At 36.3% G+C, this 18,104-nt stretch overlaps 1 protein-coding gene and 1 long non-coding RNA gene across 3 annotated transcripts; one reads left to right on the top strand and one right to left on the bottom strand.

Moving 5' to 3' along the window:
- Window positions 1–65: 65 nt before the first annotated feature.
- Window positions 66–18,029, bottom strand: LOC139994226 (sorting nexin-8). Of its 2 annotated transcripts, XM_072016677.1 has the most exons (9): window positions 17,776–18,029; window positions 17,026–17,153; window positions 4,506–4,638; window positions 3,173–3,366; window positions 2,785–2,902; window positions 2,103–2,562; window positions 1,719–1,935; window positions 1,003–1,191; window positions 66–751 (listed from the first exon to the last, which is right to left on the bottom strand). In XM_072016677.1, exons 1-9 carry the CDS (start codon window positions 17,798–17,800, stop codon window positions 665–667), a joined length of 1,551 nt encoding a protein of 516 aa, XP_071872778.1. In that variant the 5' UTR covers window positions 17,801–18,029; the 3' UTR covers window positions 66–664. The 2 variants fall into 2 exon arrangements, with proteins under 2 accessions (XP_071872778.1, XP_071872777.1); XM_072016676.1 differs by lacking the exon at window positions 17,776–18,029 and having other exon boundaries at window positions 17,026–17,195.
- Window positions 14,946–17,849, top strand: LOC139994237 (uncharacterized). The gene is made up of 2 exons (XR_011801590.1): window positions 14,946–15,322; window positions 16,964–17,849. It is a non-coding gene; the product is annotated as an uncharacterized lncRNA (long non-coding RNA).
- Window positions 18,030–18,104: the final 75 nt, after the last annotated feature.

An 18,104-nucleotide genomic window follows, 5' to 3' on the forward strand; every position in this document is an offset into this window, starting at 1 on the left:
TTACATTTAAGATTGAATTCAAGTAATTCGTAGTTTAACATGAATGTAAAAGTAAATAAATACGATTATTCAATAACAATATATATTTTGTTGCCAGTATACAAAGGCGGGTATGGTATATAAATGTGTGTAAAATATACCGCGTATCCACGATCAACGTGATGTACGGAAATTACATTAATTCTCGTCAGACTTCTAAATCGTATAAAAAACATAATATGTCGGTAAACAAATTATTTACAAGCTTTTAGTATTTTTATACAGGAGTTTTATCTAATTATTCATCTTTACAAAAGAAAGCGTCATTTATTGTATATACAACATTATATGCTCGTCTAACGAGTATCGGTTACCTCATAAAATATATTAAGTACACAACAAGGAATGTATTACAAAAGTCTTCGAATTGTATATGTTTAAAATATAATAGCATGTACACCATATTTTAATACATCTAATTGCAAACGTTTAATTACGTATTGCACCTGGATTCTTCTTTTTAAATGATCAGTGTTTATTACTAATAATGATATATGGCGCAATTAGATATATTTGTCTTTTAAATGTTTTTAATATGGATATCTTATAACCATTATAATTATTTCGCGAATTTTTTTTTTTTCTTAATAACAAGGCTTACCTTTACCTAGGTTTTCGTTCCTCGCTATGAAATTCCATTTGATCCACTGGTTGATTTCTCTGGTAAACACTTCATAATTGTTGGCTCTATCAACTTCCACACCTCAGCGAGCTATGGCGCATTTTAAATGTTATTTATTTAAATATTTGGTAAAAATACTACTTCGATCATTTTCATCCTGATATGTTTACGAAAGATTGCAATGAAAATATTTTTCTCTTTCTTACATTTATGAATAACACTTACCAAATTCTCAGTTTTTTTTTTTTTTGCTTTTGATTATTTTTGATAGCATAAACACGGTAAAAATTATCGTAATAAAGTATATTATAAAATATGTACGTATCGTGAAGGAATCTTACCTCAGAATGGCCGCGTATTTGAACATTGACAAGACTTTGTAGAACCGTGGCGAGTATTTCCAAATGAGCGTGAACGAGCTGCGTCTCCATGTGTAAACAGTGTAACGAAAAGCAATTTCGCAACTCGACGTTTGCAATCACCGATTCTTGAGCAACCATCTTATTTTCCAGATATTCGACTGTGTCACTCTGTAAATAAAAAGAAATTTGAGACATTAAAGCACCTACTAATAAGAATGTTTTACTTTTGATAATTTATACTCTGTCATAAGATATACTATTACGCACTATTAGGAAATAAAGTCATAATATCTAATAATACTAATACGAGAAAATTATTTTGCTTTTGCTATTAGTATCGATCCAAACTCATTCTAAAGCTATAGGCAATAATATATCACAGACATTTGGAGCGAAACATGAATGGTATAATAATCAATACAAAGGAGCAAGGGAACTCGTGGAAATGCAACAGCTGCACACATCAGCCTGTTTTCAATTGGGACGAATTATGTAAGACGATACAAGCTCGAGATTATATATTATCACATTTTTCCTCTGACATTAACATAAAAGACCTTGAGCAATTTCCGAATAATCACGTAATGACGGCGCACGTTGTTACAGTGAGTCGAGTTAAGTCACTGGATAAATATACTTTTCTTAAGTCTGTAAATCATCGTTTGCCGTTCGTCCATCTCGAAGGATTTACTTACGTCAGTTCCGCGTATAACGCCCTGCATTTGCCTCTTCTTTAAGGACAACATCGTAGACAATGCGCGCTGATGATCGGCGCTGACACCACGCTCGTGCCTTTCGCATAGGATTCTATGCGCCACTAGCACGTCCAACAGGAGATTCAGCCTTTCACATACTCTCGTTTCCTCTCTGACTGCTTGTTGTAGAGCTCTCGTTGAAAGTAAATTAAATTCTCTGAAATTACGAATACACGAGAATTCCTTTAGAACGGAGTAAATACATAGTAAAATAATAAAGTAATTAGTAGCGTAAATATGCTTGGCGATAAATTAGATTCAACATCGAAAATATTTTCTCGATACGTCGAACGAAGTCTCACGTTATCTCGCGTGGACGCTTACTTTGAAATTATGTGGAAGCCCTTCTTCATCTCTTGCCAAATAGTGGAACCACCGGTGGCCCATGCCGTAGTGCCATGAGGTTCTGAGGCCAAATTGCTTAATTGCGTACCCAGTTCTGCCATATCTACCGCGTAACTATGCGATCTGATTGCCAGACAATCAGCGATATTCTTCAGTCGAGAAATTCCAAGAAGTATTACTCTGATTTGGTCGCGGCTGTTCGCAAATTCGGTTAATGTTTCCGGTGGCACCAGCTCCTTTGCCCTCGACGATAATTCTGACGTCGCGAACTCATCGGGTACTCGCCTAAATACTTCTCGAATCTTGTGTTGAGTTTCTTCACCGGTGTAAGTAAAGAAGAATTGTACGATGTGGTCTTTGCTCACTACAGGGTGACGAGCGATCACGGTGAGAAATCTTAGCAAAGATCGTCTTCTTTCTTCGAGAAATTGAGAATCCGCTGTAAATATTTATGTTACAGTTAGTAATCGTGTATCGTTAATTGTATACTAGAACGTGTCTGTTATAATCATAATAATATATCTTGCAGTATTTTAAGTAGTAAATTAATAGCCAAGGATAAATGTAATTTACTTTCTTAGAAGTATTATTTTTATTTCCTTCGATATTGAAATTCATAGCATCCACCATTATAGAATGCACGAAGAAATCAAGACTTTACCTCCTACGATTTTCTTCGGTGGTAATTTCGGTATCAACCTGTAAGGAAATCTCGCCAAGAGAAGCTCGTGCAACGATACGAAGTCGTTATAGCGTCTATAAACGACGGAATTGAATCTCTGCAAATAGAAGAAATTCTTTTCAACCATAATCGCGCGTATTATAGATATTTTATTAATTCCAGTCTCAAGGCGAAGGGACGAACTTTGCTTTACAATTCCCTAAACCTTAACCGCGTGCATTACGTTTCGAAAAACTGAGACTAATTTGTATAATAAGAACTGAAATGGAAATTAAACATCAAAAACTAAAATTGACATTAACATTAAAAATGTACTTTTGCAAGTATAGAGAATTAAAAAAAAGAGAAAAAGAAAAAGAACACGCACTTTGCTGGTCACTTGATACTCCACGTGTTTCAAAAAGATTCCTTTTTTCTCAGGCACTAAGTTCACCTCTATCGTATCCAGATTGCATATATCGGAATAAGTGAGATTCAATTTGGCTGGATTGCTGCCTTTGTGCAATCTTTGAGCCAAAAGTGTTACCTCGGAGAGATCGCCCAGAACAGGAACAGGTAACTCTATGGAAAAAACAAACATTAAGAAAGATTTTAAAGCGTTGGATGGAATGAAACGGACCAGTCGCGACAAGACTATAATTTAACGAGACTCTGAAAAATCAGCAAGGATATAGTCGATAATACCGTACCGCGTTAGCTCGCTTTTTATTCCTTTATCTATTCGTTTTAGGTGACGAATAATTTATGGCGACAACGTGGATCGTATCGGTAAAATCTACGGTACGGTTAGATCGCGTGTAGTTTATTATAATTATTTTCCAAGTCACAAGCAAGTAACTTCTCGAAGCATTGTCGTTCCACCAATGTGAAAGGTAATCATCGTCGTAGCCGCAACCTCGATACTGGAAAAGGCTTTTCAGACCTACGACATTTTGTTGCCTGTTCGTGATAAGATTCGACGCTCATCCTTGATCGCTTCTTCGTTGCTTGTTCGTCGTTTCTCTTCTTGTTACGTCAAATAGTAGAATACAACGTGGAACAAATTGCAAAGGAAAGACCTTTGGCTCGCGAGTTTTCGTTGGATCGATCCAAACTTGGGAAACTTAATCGTACGAAAAATTGGACGAGTTGTGCAATCGGTAATTTGTTCATTTGAAAATGAAACTCGTCTGCGAATTTATTTTGTTCGATTTGAATTTTTTTACTGTGGACGACAGAGTCAGAGCGGGAGAGATTATCGGAAGAACGGTGCACTTCCGGTGAACAGCTTTCGTTCGTGATGAAGCAACGTTTTCTTCGCGATAAAGGAAACGACTGATTGTGTTGGTCAGTGACACCAATAAAAAACCAGGTTTCTTTGCACGGATGTTAATCACGATACGTTCTTTCCATTATCAGAAATCATTGTCTGCTAAGGAGCTAATTACAGCGTTGCTTTTAGTAGCGTGCACTCCGTTATCTGTCGAACGCACAGTAGCAAAAGTATGCTTGCTTCTTCGTCAGAGTATCTTTGGGTGTTCACGTCGATTTAGAATCTTTTGAAAAGGAAGAGAAAATCGTTCGTTTGGTTCGTTAATTTATAGCAAGTAAAGGATTCTATATATGCAAATGTATATGTCATAAAATCAATTTATACAAACTTTTCTATTATTCTTAGTCGCGTCAAGTTTACGTTCGAATGAAGAAAGCGAGTAACGTACCTTGAGATTCGGAATTCTCCAGGAGTTTGTCGCTTGGGTGCTTTCCTTGCTGAGCAAACGCGACTAGAGCAAGACCCTTGTACAATCCGCTCCTGGTCAGATAACCCGTCTTGCTGTCCACGAGTTCCCATATCTAATTGCAAGGAAAAGAGAAAAAAATTGCTAAAATCTAAAACAATATCCACGAGGATATCCTGCTTTCCTTTCCCCAAGATTTTCGAAGATGGAATATAGACTTTTAACGTAACATTAACGTCAGAATACACGTACAATGTGCGCATTTAATTCTGCTGTGAAATTGCGATGAATTTTTACACGTGTCCTATGAACTGTACTAAAATAATATTTAATTAAACAAATACGAAATCTAGATACTTATACCGATACGCTAAAATATTAATCGCATGCATTAAAGCAGATTTATTAGATTCGATATGTTCACGGCGTGAAACTAATTTCTTACGCTTATTTAATTAAACGTTTTATCAACTAAACGATATTAGTAAATTCGTGGATGGACATTATGGATTATTTTTAATGGAAACATTCGTAGAAATTTTGTATAAAGGATTCTGTATTTTTATGAAAATTAAAGGAGACTGTAGTTTCGCATAAAGCTTAAATCTTTTCCAACTTCCTCTCCGTCTGGTAATCGTTCTGTTATTCTGGCTCAGGAAAGTTCCACAACAACAATTTTTTCTTTTACCGTCGATACGATTCTCACAACGAGGCATTGCCGACACGAAATTCAATCAAGGTCGAATTTAATAGCAACGAATCTTTCATCGCTGAGTCTCGTCCTTTGCATTCCTATCTGACAATCGTGTGTATTTTTTCTCTCGTTATATAATTCGTAAAGAACGTAACGAAGATGTATTATCTTTATTCACGCAGCAGGTTCTACGGAAGTTCGCATAGGTTGAATTAAGCGTGGAAACTGTAGCTTCGAGAAATTAGTTTTCCTTAACAGTTAAAGATTTTTAACGTATTCAAGAATAGATCGATTTTTTCTCTCGTTATATAATTCGTAAAGAACGTAACGAAGATGTATTATCTTTATTCACGCAGCAGGTTCTACGGAAGTTCGCATAGGTTGAATTAAGCGTGGAAACCGTACCTTCCAGAAATTAGTTTTCCTTAACAGTTAAAGATTTTTAACGTATTCAAGAATAGATCGATTCTACGATTATCTTTCATTATTTATCATTTTGTTATCTATCATGAATTTTGCAGAATCTTGTAATCGATAGGAAAACAAGAAGAAAAAGTTTCGGTGCATAGAAGTGTTCGATCATCCAAATATCACTTCCAATTCCTTTCTATCAATTTCCAATCCTTTAAAAATTCTTTTCACGCCTCTGCATTGGATTTTTTCAATTCAAAATAGCACGATAACCGCAACTTGAAATTTGAAAGGCACGCCTAGCAGAAAATAACACGGTTGCGCAAAAGGCGCGCGCGGGAAAATTATGGAACAGGTTTGCGAGGAAAACCATGAGAAAGAAGGAAGAATATTAGCTTTATTCCGTGCGGAGACGACTTTCTCGACGCTGCGTGACCGATAAAAGTTCAGGGTTGTACGAAACAATCCCCGCCCTTGTTTCTTATCACCTAAATCCAACAGCTTGGAAAAACACCACGAAACGATTTGTGTCGTGTAAATAGGTGTTCGTGAAAAGAAGAGAAAAGGAAAAATAATCTCACGTTTGAAGATTCCAAAATGATTCCGACATATTTCAAGAGGAGAAGACAAATGGATTCGAGTTAACGAATAACCCAAACGCAAAATCGTCCTCTAAAATTTTATCCAAACAATCCTGGCAACGACTTATTCGCCGCTTTGTATCTGCATACGAACCGATTTCATTTTCCGTACGAACCGAAATCAAAGAAGAATACCAATGCTAGTCCGAATCATATTACTAAGTAACGAAAACGCGAAACTTGAACATCTCGAATCAGCGAACAGTCGTCGTAATTACAATTTGTCGCTCTATACCAAATCTGTGTTTATCGAAAACTAAAAGAAGGTATCTTCGTTAACAAATGTAACTGGTTTCGTCTCATCCTTAATTTCCATTTGCCATTTCATCGCTATTTTCACTCGCGAGGTTAATCGAAACCGGATGAGATACCAGTAACTAATCTTTCTTATAACTTACAAATATACCTAATTTTTATCACTATGTATCGCGTGTATATGTATACGCAGCGAGTTGTATGGGATTGAACTAAAAGCAAGGCGAGTACGTATTTACGAGAAACAGAGGAGAGTGTTGATTTAATTTAAAAAAGGGTTTAATTCGACGTAATCCGCGCGATACACTCGACTAACGGTGCAACCTCGGTTAACACTGCGAACGAGTCCGAAGGATTAGGCCATAAATGAAAGTAACTGCATTCCAAGAATTTTTATAACTTTGCTCTGCCATTTTACCTCTCCTTCTATCATTCCCACTGGCTCTCTGTCTTTCTACCATCTGGCAGAATACGCGCAGACCGCACGTTACGCGCATCTAGATTTCTGCTCCGACATTCACGATAACCCATCGTCCGTGTCATTCCGTAATCGAGCATTTTTACCAAAAAGTGATAAGGCAGATTTTCCTAAGCGAGAACGAAAGCGATGCTCGTAAGTTACATCGTCTGTTGCTCTTTTCGAAAAGTTTCTCCATTAATCGAACATTCGACAGATAAATTCGAGAAGAGAAGTAGTTTCCAAGAGGTTGCATTAGTTTTGAATGTTACGACGGTAGTAGGGAAATAAGTTAGTAGAATACAAATGAACTTCAACATATCTTCTATTCAAGATACAAATGACTGTAGAATGCAAATGATTCTTTATAAGACGAGCTTTAACAACGCAATGTATTCAAATCACAATTTCTTGGCATACGACAGCAGGATGCGATTAAACTTGTCTCTACAAGAATAACGACTTATTGTCACGTATCGAACCTACCTATTTCTCTCCCGTGTTTTTTGTCAGAATGCAGATGTAACGTAGAAGACACAAGAAATCATGAAATTGACAGATCACCGGTGATCTCCTCTTGTCGTGCTTCCGAACGTTCCATAAATAAGCTAAAAAATTGAACATTTAACACTAGAACTACATCAGTCAAATTGGCTGGTTTTACAATTTTATTTTAAAATTCCTACTTTACGTTATATTTTTCTCCGCACTGATGTAATGACAAAATTTTATTTTGTTTTTTTCTATATTCAAACTAAAAATAATTTTGTATCAAGGCTACTTATACCAATACCAGTCGAAACGAACGGTACTTGTTAAAGCGTAAAAGGGTGCTGCGATCTGTTTATCGAACTCCAATTAACCAGTTTCCTCGTTTTGTATAACTTGCCATTCGTTTTTAAAATTTTAACCGCGTATCATTCGATACGACGATATCAGTTATCAGGAAAATTGCGGATCGATCGCTGGATCGCTAGATGCTAACGCTAGAAATACCACAGCCGTCGAAATAACTGGTTCTACAATTTTATAAATGTGTGGACCCTCGTTTAGGGATGGATTAATAATACCAAAAATACATAACATGGAATTGCTTCTGTAATAAAAGTAATAAAAATATAAATATAAAAATATTCTATTATTACGTATTTTTTAAAGACCAGTCATTTTTACCGGTTTTGATAGAAGTAGCTCCGTGTTAACTATAGGTAGTTAAATATGGTAATAAAATTTATTGTACGAATCCAACAGAGTGACGGTTCAGAGCGTTATAACGAAAAAGGTGTTGAGAGCTGATTTCAGAGGGTTGTTGTACCAACGTTTGATCCCTCTGGAGGGGTTTTATCGTCGGGTGTATATCAGACGCGGCTATTCTGTTACTATCTGGTTATTGTTTCGATGGTTGTGGCATGTAGGATGTTTTGCCTATCCTATTACTGCTTCTAAGCGTGTGAACAGACATATCCATCGTCGCATCGCTGATCATCTGGTCAGACGTAAGGATGTCAGTCGCTGATTTGCGAATGTTACAGAGCCATAAATTAGCGATAGAAAAACCAACGGGGTCTAACGAACATTCCGCGGGCTATCGAAACAACAACGTAGAGAGTGTTCCAGTGTTAGAAAATAGTAACAGCATGGCCATCTCTGACCGGACACCTCTTCCATAGGAGCCAAACTAAAAATCAGCTCCTAAAATCAGCTCTCGACATTTTCTCTTCTAACATTTTTAACTGTCGCTCTGTTGGATTCACATAATAAACTCTGCCAGTATGATATTTTTCCTTACCTTGCTCATAAAATCATTCGAACGACGCGAGGAAACGGCCAGTGATTTTCTTAATTTCACCACTCCCTGTGTCTACGAACGATGAATTTCAACGTGGAACAGGGTCGAACGAGGGAGAAAAGAAGGAGACGAAAATCGAAGCTATCTTTAAGGAAGATTTTGCTTATTACAATGCGTTAATATTATATATACACAATATTATGTTAAGAAAACTATAAAATTACGAATCGAAACAATCCAAAAGCGAAACAAACTTTTGGAACTCAGAAAATAAAAGGATACTCCGATAAATCAAAGAAATTACTACAAGATCGTGAAGAGGAAATTATTTAGACGCATTCTCAGAGCTATTAGATTGTCCGAAAAGTTTCTTTCGTTTTATAAGGAAATAATAGACGCAGAATGTTTTTTGTTTCATATTAGTTTATCGAATTATGCACGAACATAATAATAGAAATGGATCATACGTAATTCAATAAAATAATATAAAACAGAAATTGTCGTTCATCTATTATCGCCTTATGAAACGGAAGAAACTTTTCGGACAACCTAATAATTACGATCAATTTTCACTAACAGTTAGTTCGTTCCTTAAGAAGTCAAATCCTGTAAAGTGCCCGCGATAGCCACGTGTTCTCTTTACAAGACTAATTTAACATCTGGGCGATTTCCATTGTAAGAAACGACGAAAGATTTAGGAAGCGAATAAAGGACGTGCGAATGGGACCGTGGCAGAGACGGAAGAATGGAAAAAGAAGGAAAAGCGAGTGCGTTCGAACGTGAAATATGGGCAAATACAAAAGTGGACAGAGAGCGTGGTGTGTTCCGGTGGTTGTTCTCGCTGTTGGAAAGCGTCGGGCTCCTTCTTCTCTAGTTGGTTTCACGAGCATTATTAAACCTTAATCGTTGATCAAGTTCACCGGTAAAGGAAACTACAATGAAAATAAGTCCCTTGTTCGTGGTACGTGCGAACCTGGTCTCGCTGAACAATCGCCGCGAAAGCTGGCAGTGTGCGCGTCACGACAGCTCGTCTTTTCAATTTCAATAATCCCTCTCTTTCGTTGTTTCTCTCTTTTTCTCCCTTTTTACCTCCGTTGCATTCGAATCGCGCCGTGGAATTCTCCTCTGAAATACGATTGCCCGTGACCCGACGAAACAACCGTTTTCCTATTTTATTCTCCGTTTGCGTTTGCACAGCATCGCAAAGCACGGACGACCGCAATTTGCACGAATAGTCTCTTAAAAGCTTCTTTTCAGACGATTTTCACGGAACATCGAACGTCGAGAGGAAAGTTACCGATTTCGTGCGTTCTTTTGAAAGTTGCGTTACTTGTGTAATCGGCAGTTTAATCGGCGTCGAACGTTGCGAATTGTACACGGCGCGGTGTTAAAACGCTTTTGTTCGTCGTTATGTTTATCTCGTATTCTCGATCAATTAGGAATTCGGACCGTCGATGAAACGTCTTCCTTTTATAGAGAAGGAAGAGTGCATGAGCGTGTATAAAAGAACGTGGATGATCAGCCTGGTCTTAGGAAAGGTCAAAGTATTTATCGTTTAAGGAGATCCAAGACGACGCTGTCGTTCATAAGTTTCATTTGAAAATTCTTGCGGCTTTATATCACGTCAATCTGTCAATATGTAGAAACAGATGCGAATACTTTGTTTAATTAATTAATTAACGTTTCGAGACTCTCTTCTAATGCTAAACGAGAGTAAATGAAATAAAGCGAGAACTGTACTTGATACTACGATAATATAACTGGACGTAATAACGAAGGAGAAAATAAAGGAAAAAGTGGCAGGAACACAAGCAGAGAGTAGTACGTGTATGTGTATAGCAGTAAACAGGAAGAGGAAATACGAGCGTAGATACACGTGTACTTGTAGAATATTCGTTTAAAACTCTGTCCGACATCTTCTAGCTCAGAACGTCGAAAAACTTTCTAACGTTCGATCAACGTCAATCTCGTACCAAGGACATATTAAGTTTTATACGTAAAAAGAATAATTAGACGGAGTTATTGGCTAACGAGAAAGGAGAAATAAATACAAGTCGAACGAACGAAATGAAATAAAAAAGAAAATAGGAGTGAAGAAGCATCGATAAGCAGGAAGAGGGAAGACGAACGCGTGTGTATCGTATAAAGCGCGAAACAACTGGAATGTCATTAAACAAAATTAGTCTCGTCCGCGACGGAAGAAAATCAGAGGGAAGGGAGATCGACTCATGACATGAGCTTTATCTCACGTGCATACTATGTTCGTGTCGATCGTCGCATGGTACGCGTCCGAGGATCCTATAACCTGATCTACTAAACTTCCTGTTAATATCGTTCTTCTGTTTTCTAATTTAAAATTTGCTTTATTATATTATTTTCAGATTATCATATTATTTTAATGAAAATTTCACTATATTTTTTTTTTTTCGAGCGAAACTTGTACAGCGTCAACTACGATTAATAGTAATTTAACCTTTCAGTGTTTAATCTTTTGTAATCCACGAGGGAGAATTACGTTTTTGTTAATTATCAACAGCAGGAACACGATTTTCGACATTACGAGGAAGACTAAATGCGTTAACATTTAAAACCTGTTCCGTCGAAGAGGATTGCACATGTAGCGCACGATGTTTCGTTACGTTCGATAGTTTTCTCTTATTACGATGCTTGATAGGATTTTCCCTCCGTTTCAGAGCGCACAGCCTTGAGGTTTGAGTCCTTTGTTCTTCACGTAGAAATATAAATGTATTTCGTTTGCAACTTTCGACTAAAATTAAATACAAGCAATCGAGCTGATTGTCGATTTGAACAAAAGAAAAGGAGGAACGGAACTCTTTGAACAACTTGGATATAAATCTGTCGTATTCTTTGTTTTAAGCGTATTCTCGAGAGAAATGCGTGAAATATCGATAATTAAACTAGGTCGACTCGCCGACTAGAAAGATACGACGATCGAACAGTATCTTTTTCTTTTTATTCGATTCCTCCGCTGTTATACGTATTGGCTTGGCAACTAATTGATTGCGGTTTTTGCCATTACCACCTAATGCCGCTTAGTATAAACGCGGATCTGTGCGACTTTCGTTAATTACACGTCAAAAGATACGCCATTACGTCACCGCGAGTGAAAATTTTACTATTCCACGTTTCACATCTCGAAGATTTCATCATCCTGTTATGAAAGCTCTTACGCTCATATTTATTTAATTCTAAAACTATTCACTCGCAGATATCTATTAAGAATCGTAATTAGCAAAATTAACGTTAACAATAATTCAACGATAATACTTTTTTTTTACCGTTACTCGCTGCGTGATTACTACACGATAGCACGGAATTTAAATAATTAACGAGATGGCTATAAAAATGGAAAAAGTAGGAAATAAGACGAAAGGAGCAAGAATATTAGAAAAATATCGTCTATAAAAGTTTCGTGGAATGTCCGCAAAGGGTTAAATATACGTGTAAACAAGCACGAAAGCAAAGGGACACTTTGTATCATCTTCTGGATCGGCCTATTTATAGTGACCCGCGATGACTAGCGATAAAGCAGCGACCCACGTAACGTTATTTTGATTGTGTCGTTAGTCAATGAACGAGACGCGACGTTCAATCCCTGTTACGTCCTATCGCGACGTGTTGTGTCATGTCGTGTCGCCCTGTCGTTTCTAATTACCCCAACAATCGTGCTCGACAGATTTTTCAAAGATAAGTGCCGATGATCGTCTAATCTAACGTGACAAAGTAGCGCGTGATAGAATGTTTTTTAAATAAATTTTATATCGGAACGTTATTATATAAGGAACGTTTTTATAGAAACGTAGTTACATTTTCTTTGTTTATCCTGTGGTAAGGTATAGCGTGAAAATTTGGAACGTTACAACAACGCGATCAAATCTTTAAAAGGACGTAATCTTCCCTGACGATTATAAAACTCAATCTATGTTTTCAAGCGAAACGTTAATGATTGTTTAAATATCGTTAAAAGAACATTTGTTCGCAACACGTTGAATTTCGAACGTTTTGTCGACTTTTAGTCTGCGCAAGATTTTAACGATAAGTTTGACAAACTGTTTGTTCGACTTAGGAAAATGTAATATCGCGCAGATATAAGATGATCGTATTACAAACATGATTATGAAAATAGCGAGTTGCCTTCTGCTGTATGATCGTCTTAATGTAGTTCAAGAAACTATCCTACACGAATAGTGCTCTCATTCATAAATATACGCTTCACAACTGTAAGCAGATACTTGACGTAATCTAGTAATTACGAATGGAACATGAGCGATTTTGCAACGTACATTGCAGAGAAAAAAGCTCGTCATACCGATTGAAAATATTTATAGTTTCATAGAAATTAATTTTTCAATTGACACGAGTAATCTGTCGAACATAAATACGATGAAAATTATGACGTACGAAAACCGCAGTTGCAAAACGTGCAGTGAATTTTTATAAATTTTCTGATTTTTGTGTTATCGAAAAGGAAGTGGACCAACCTCGGTGAAATAATACAAAAGTAAGGGGAAAATTATCGTGCAATAAGAAATTTGAGAATCGAAAGATCGAACGATTAGAAAAATTCGGAAATTTGAAAATCTAAACATAGAAACACGAAGACGCAACGATTTTAATGCAGCGATTATTCGAATGAATACGAATGTATCCTTGTCGTGAAAAATGTCCAAGTGATTTTTAGTAAAAAGCAAAACACACTGCTTAAAAAAAAAAAAAAAAATACAAGAATGGATCCTATACTGGGATTAACGTAGCATAGTCAGAAATAGAAATAACTTGTTAGATTCAAAGATATCTACAATTTCAGAATTACTCTTTTCCCCCCTGCGATTCTCGTTGTAAATACGAAAACATTGAGATTCGTAAGATGCATTCATTGTAAAGCGTTTGTAGCTGACCCTGCTACGTAATCTTCCACTATTATAAAGGGGCGTCCCGTGCAGACTATCGTGAGCGGGCGTGTTAATGATAAAATAATGATACCGTCACAGCAGACACAGGACAATATAATCGTTACGGAAAGAAATTTTATTCAACGACCGCAAAGCAATTGTTAACGATCACGAGTTGCCTGTACGAATGATAATTTCGAGGATTCTAGGAGGAAGGATGGTTCGAGCATGCTACGGAACTTCTCGTAGACGCTTATTTTTCTCATATGACATTTTGTATACACAGGTACATACTTTGCAATGTAAAATAATATCTCTCAACAATAAAGGAAGTTTCAAATAAGATTAAATTTGTGAAACTTACGACGGTACAATAGAAGATAGCCTTGAAATTGCATAATCGCATAAAACAAACGTTACAGTACCGATCCTTCTAAAACAAGCAAATTCGACGCGTGTAATTTAATCGGCACAGATGTACCTCTATCCTTGTTAATATCGAAAAGAAAAGAATTAATTTTATATAAAATATATCTACACGTATAAGAGGCACGATTAAAAAGAACGTTTGTTTCAGAAAATTATTGAGAAATGGAAAGGGGGATCTTCGAAGTAGAAAATAATGACACAGGTCTACTTCTAAAAAAAAAAAAAAAGAAAAAAACAATTTCTCTGTAGATAGGAAAAATGTTCAATTTTTCTTTTAAAACCGATCTTTGCTTCGATAGACAACTAAATAGAATTACGTATAGGCGAGACGTTGAATCATATCGTTAAATATTCATGCTTCGTATGACCTCAGTGATTCAGACACACCGTTCAGAATACTAGTACCGAATACTAGTACCAAATACCGTATGACTCGAGTCAAATACCATATGGCACGGTCTGAATATCTATTTGATCCTCTTCCGTTTTCGTCCATTCGTAAGGATAACACGAGATCGGAAATACGTAGGATCGACAAGAAGAACGTTCTCCGGCGTTTAATCGTCGAATAATAATCGTAAAAGAAATTCTGAAACGGTTTTTCCACAATGGAAACCGCTACCGCTACTCGAGAAATTTATTCACGCAGTATTATCTGTTTCGGGCACGTAGTTCATATACCGTTGTACGATTTCGTTATCTAACCGTGTCGATGTATATACGTAATTCGTGTCATGCGATGCGTTTGCGCTGACAGTGACGTATTAATGATCGTTTAGCGCGTTTACCGTTGTGGACGAACTACAAATTGGTCAAAGTAGATTTAATTGGGAAAGGCAGCTTCGGTTGGTCTTTCGGTCTTCGAATTCGATTCGAATGGAATGGAATTACGATCGTTTCGTTACACCAGCCAGACATTCAATAACATTTTTATCGAACTAAGCACAGAATATTTTGATAATCGATCCAGAATAAACCAGAAACGTAAATATAGGAACCCTGAGTATACAAAACTTTCTTGCTAAAGAAGAATGTAAACAGATTGCAACACAAATATTTCTCATTAAATCCAGATTTCCACTGACACAAAAAATGTAATTTCTACCAATTAGAATTACATTGTTCTGTGAAATATATGTAGTATAATATATACAGAATGTGCCAGTGTCGATGATGATATAACTTGGAGCTGGTGATTGTAGGTGAAAAAGTATGTCGAAAATATGGAATACATTTTTTTTTCACTCGAGGCTTTGTTTTCGAGAAAATCGACTTTGAATTTCCTCCGAGTACGCATGCACTTGACTATTATCGTGGCTAAACGAATCACTATATAAACCATATGCCGTAGCTTTGCGAGTAATAATAAACCGTGTAATTCTTAATATTTACTCTATTAATGTAAATGTTGAAAATAAATACTGAAATAATTCATTATATTAGATACGATCTATTATATCTATGTAAGGTATATTTATTATCCACTACATTTACCATCGAATAAATTAAAGGAGAAACAGATAAAGATGGTAATTACCATTTCCGTGTGGTAGTTTATCTTGTGTAAAATATTATATTTTATATTAAATTATCTGCAATGAAAAGAATAATATGTTTAAGTATATTAAAATATTCATATTTCAAAACCAGGACGTTGAACTGTTTCTGTTACCAACAAAGGACCATTATTGTTTAATATTAACGAAGCATGGTCGATTTTTATACGGATGATCTGACAATAACTGTTTCTTCAACTTAAAAGTAGCTGCTTACTAATAGGAAAGATTTCTCAACTTCCAATGAGTCATTGTCCTTTAGATGTATACAGTTTCTAATTTACTCAGGAAAATATAAATTTTATAAAAACTTGATTAGAAACGTGCATTTGATATAATATTCATTATGCGTCATTGAATCATTGCTATTCACTAACGGTAAAAGATTGCATAAACCCATGCTGTATGCACACTAAACAACTATACTTATACCTTGCATCAAGATAAAGAATACTAAAACAACGTTTTAACAACTCTACTTATCGTAATAATTTTGGGTTGCAATTTAATTTGCGATTAAAACAAAATTTGAATAAAAGATATCCTAAATTGTATTCAAAATATTTTTCAAATATTGAAGTTCAAGATATTAATTACCACGTTCTTTATCACAGAAAACAAAGAAAGCAAAGCGTCCGTTAAAGTTCGTGTTTCGATCCTTGTACCGTGCACGTTATACTTTGTATTATTAATGAGCCTTAATATTCAATGAGATTATTTTTTATACGTATTATATGTTAAAGATCGCTATTCATGCAGAATTCTAATTTTTACTAAATATATATTTACCAAATATTTTGTTTCTCTGTAATCTGAATTATGACACTCGTGTATCTACGACGTATATGTAAATACTTTCTGTGATAAGTACATCCATTTATTTAGCAGTTAAAGTTAAAATAACGCAGATATGTGACACTGGTAGCGAACGTTTTAAATCGCTTGGAACGTTAGTTTAAAAATTTAGTTATACGATTCGCTTTAAAAATTAATTCAAACAATTTAATATTAAATTTACTAACTTTCATTATTATAATTTTATTATTTATTATATTTAAGAATGTATTAAATCTAATAACTTTACTAATTGCGATAAATGGTTAATGGTTAATAAACGTTTAATACGTTGAAAACGCGTTTCTCATCTAGTATGCATGAATGATTTAACCGTGATACGATACGGAAGAAGAGTTAACGCGCAGCTATAGCATTAACGGTGGCATTAACCTAAGCGCGGCGTGCGAAGAAATTACAAAGTTAAAGGCACGGTACTCTCTCTTCTTTCTATCTGGCAGTGGCTGGCACAGGCTCAGCGACACGGAGAAAGAGACAAGAACGAGACAAAAAGGAAACATACCTGGCTGAGAACGGAGCTGCTCAGCTGGGACTTGACAAGAAGGGATTTAAACACCTCTCGTTCTACATTTCCACTTGTGGGAGAGCAGATCTTCTCGTAGACTTCTCTGTAGAACGCCGGTATGCAGCCTGGTTTGGTGCCGCGACGAGAACCAAAATAAAAGGACATCACTTCACGAGAAATCTCACTTTTCTTCGGAAAAATTAGCATTACGTAGAGACCGATACAAACGAGTTATTTACCAATTAGGAAAAACCCCAGAGATGTTAATGAGAATTATTATTGCGTAAACATGTGTCAACTTTAGATAGCGAATGCAATAGCGTATATCGATGATCAATATTTCGAAACTGGAGTTTCGATAAATTTGTCCGATTAAATTTTGGCTAAGCGTTTCTTTAACGTATACGTATTATCATTTATTTTACGATGGAATGTGAGCGTTATTCGTGAATATTTCGTTGATATTCTAAAGATACATCCAACGTATAATATTTGAAAGTGTGTTTACGATGCGATCGAATATAAATAATGAAACGTTTAATTCACAAACAGTGAGAAAAAAGTTGTACAAACAAAGCACAACGCGTAAATATGATGCTATTAAGAGAAGGAAAGAAGGGAAGAGAAAGAAAGATGGAGTTAGTGACGCTCGGCAACGTTAAAAGGGATACACGTTGATCTTAAAAACCGGACGACCTCGGGAAGACCTTGTCAAAGGTGCGTACGGTACACGGGTTTATCATTTACCGAACGACAGATCGGTCGACGCCATATTGGATCACTTGTAGATCATCCGGGATCCTGCGAGATGGTTGCGCCGCGGCTTTTCGAAAATACAGTCACGTTCCACGGATTGTCTTTCGTACGATGTTTTATGAGCACTCGCGTTGCTTATTTTGATGGAATGACAATATGACCTGTCGGCAAGATACCAACGACAACACAAGAACACCAATAACATACGCCATTGCCGTGTGGCGCAAAACTGACGAGCTACCGCGATTTCTCCGGCAGGACCGTTCTTATTTCTCCCGCCGCGCATGCGCCCTCTCACACGTCCTACTTACACTAGCCGT

Source organism: Bombus fervidus, chromosome 14, assembly GCF_041682495.2.
Source record: "Bombus fervidus isolate BK054 chromosome 14, iyBomFerv1, whole genome shotgun sequence".
Classification (NCBI taxonomy): domain Eukaryota; kingdom Metazoa; phylum Arthropoda; class Insecta; order Hymenoptera; family Apidae; genus Bombus; species Bombus fervidus.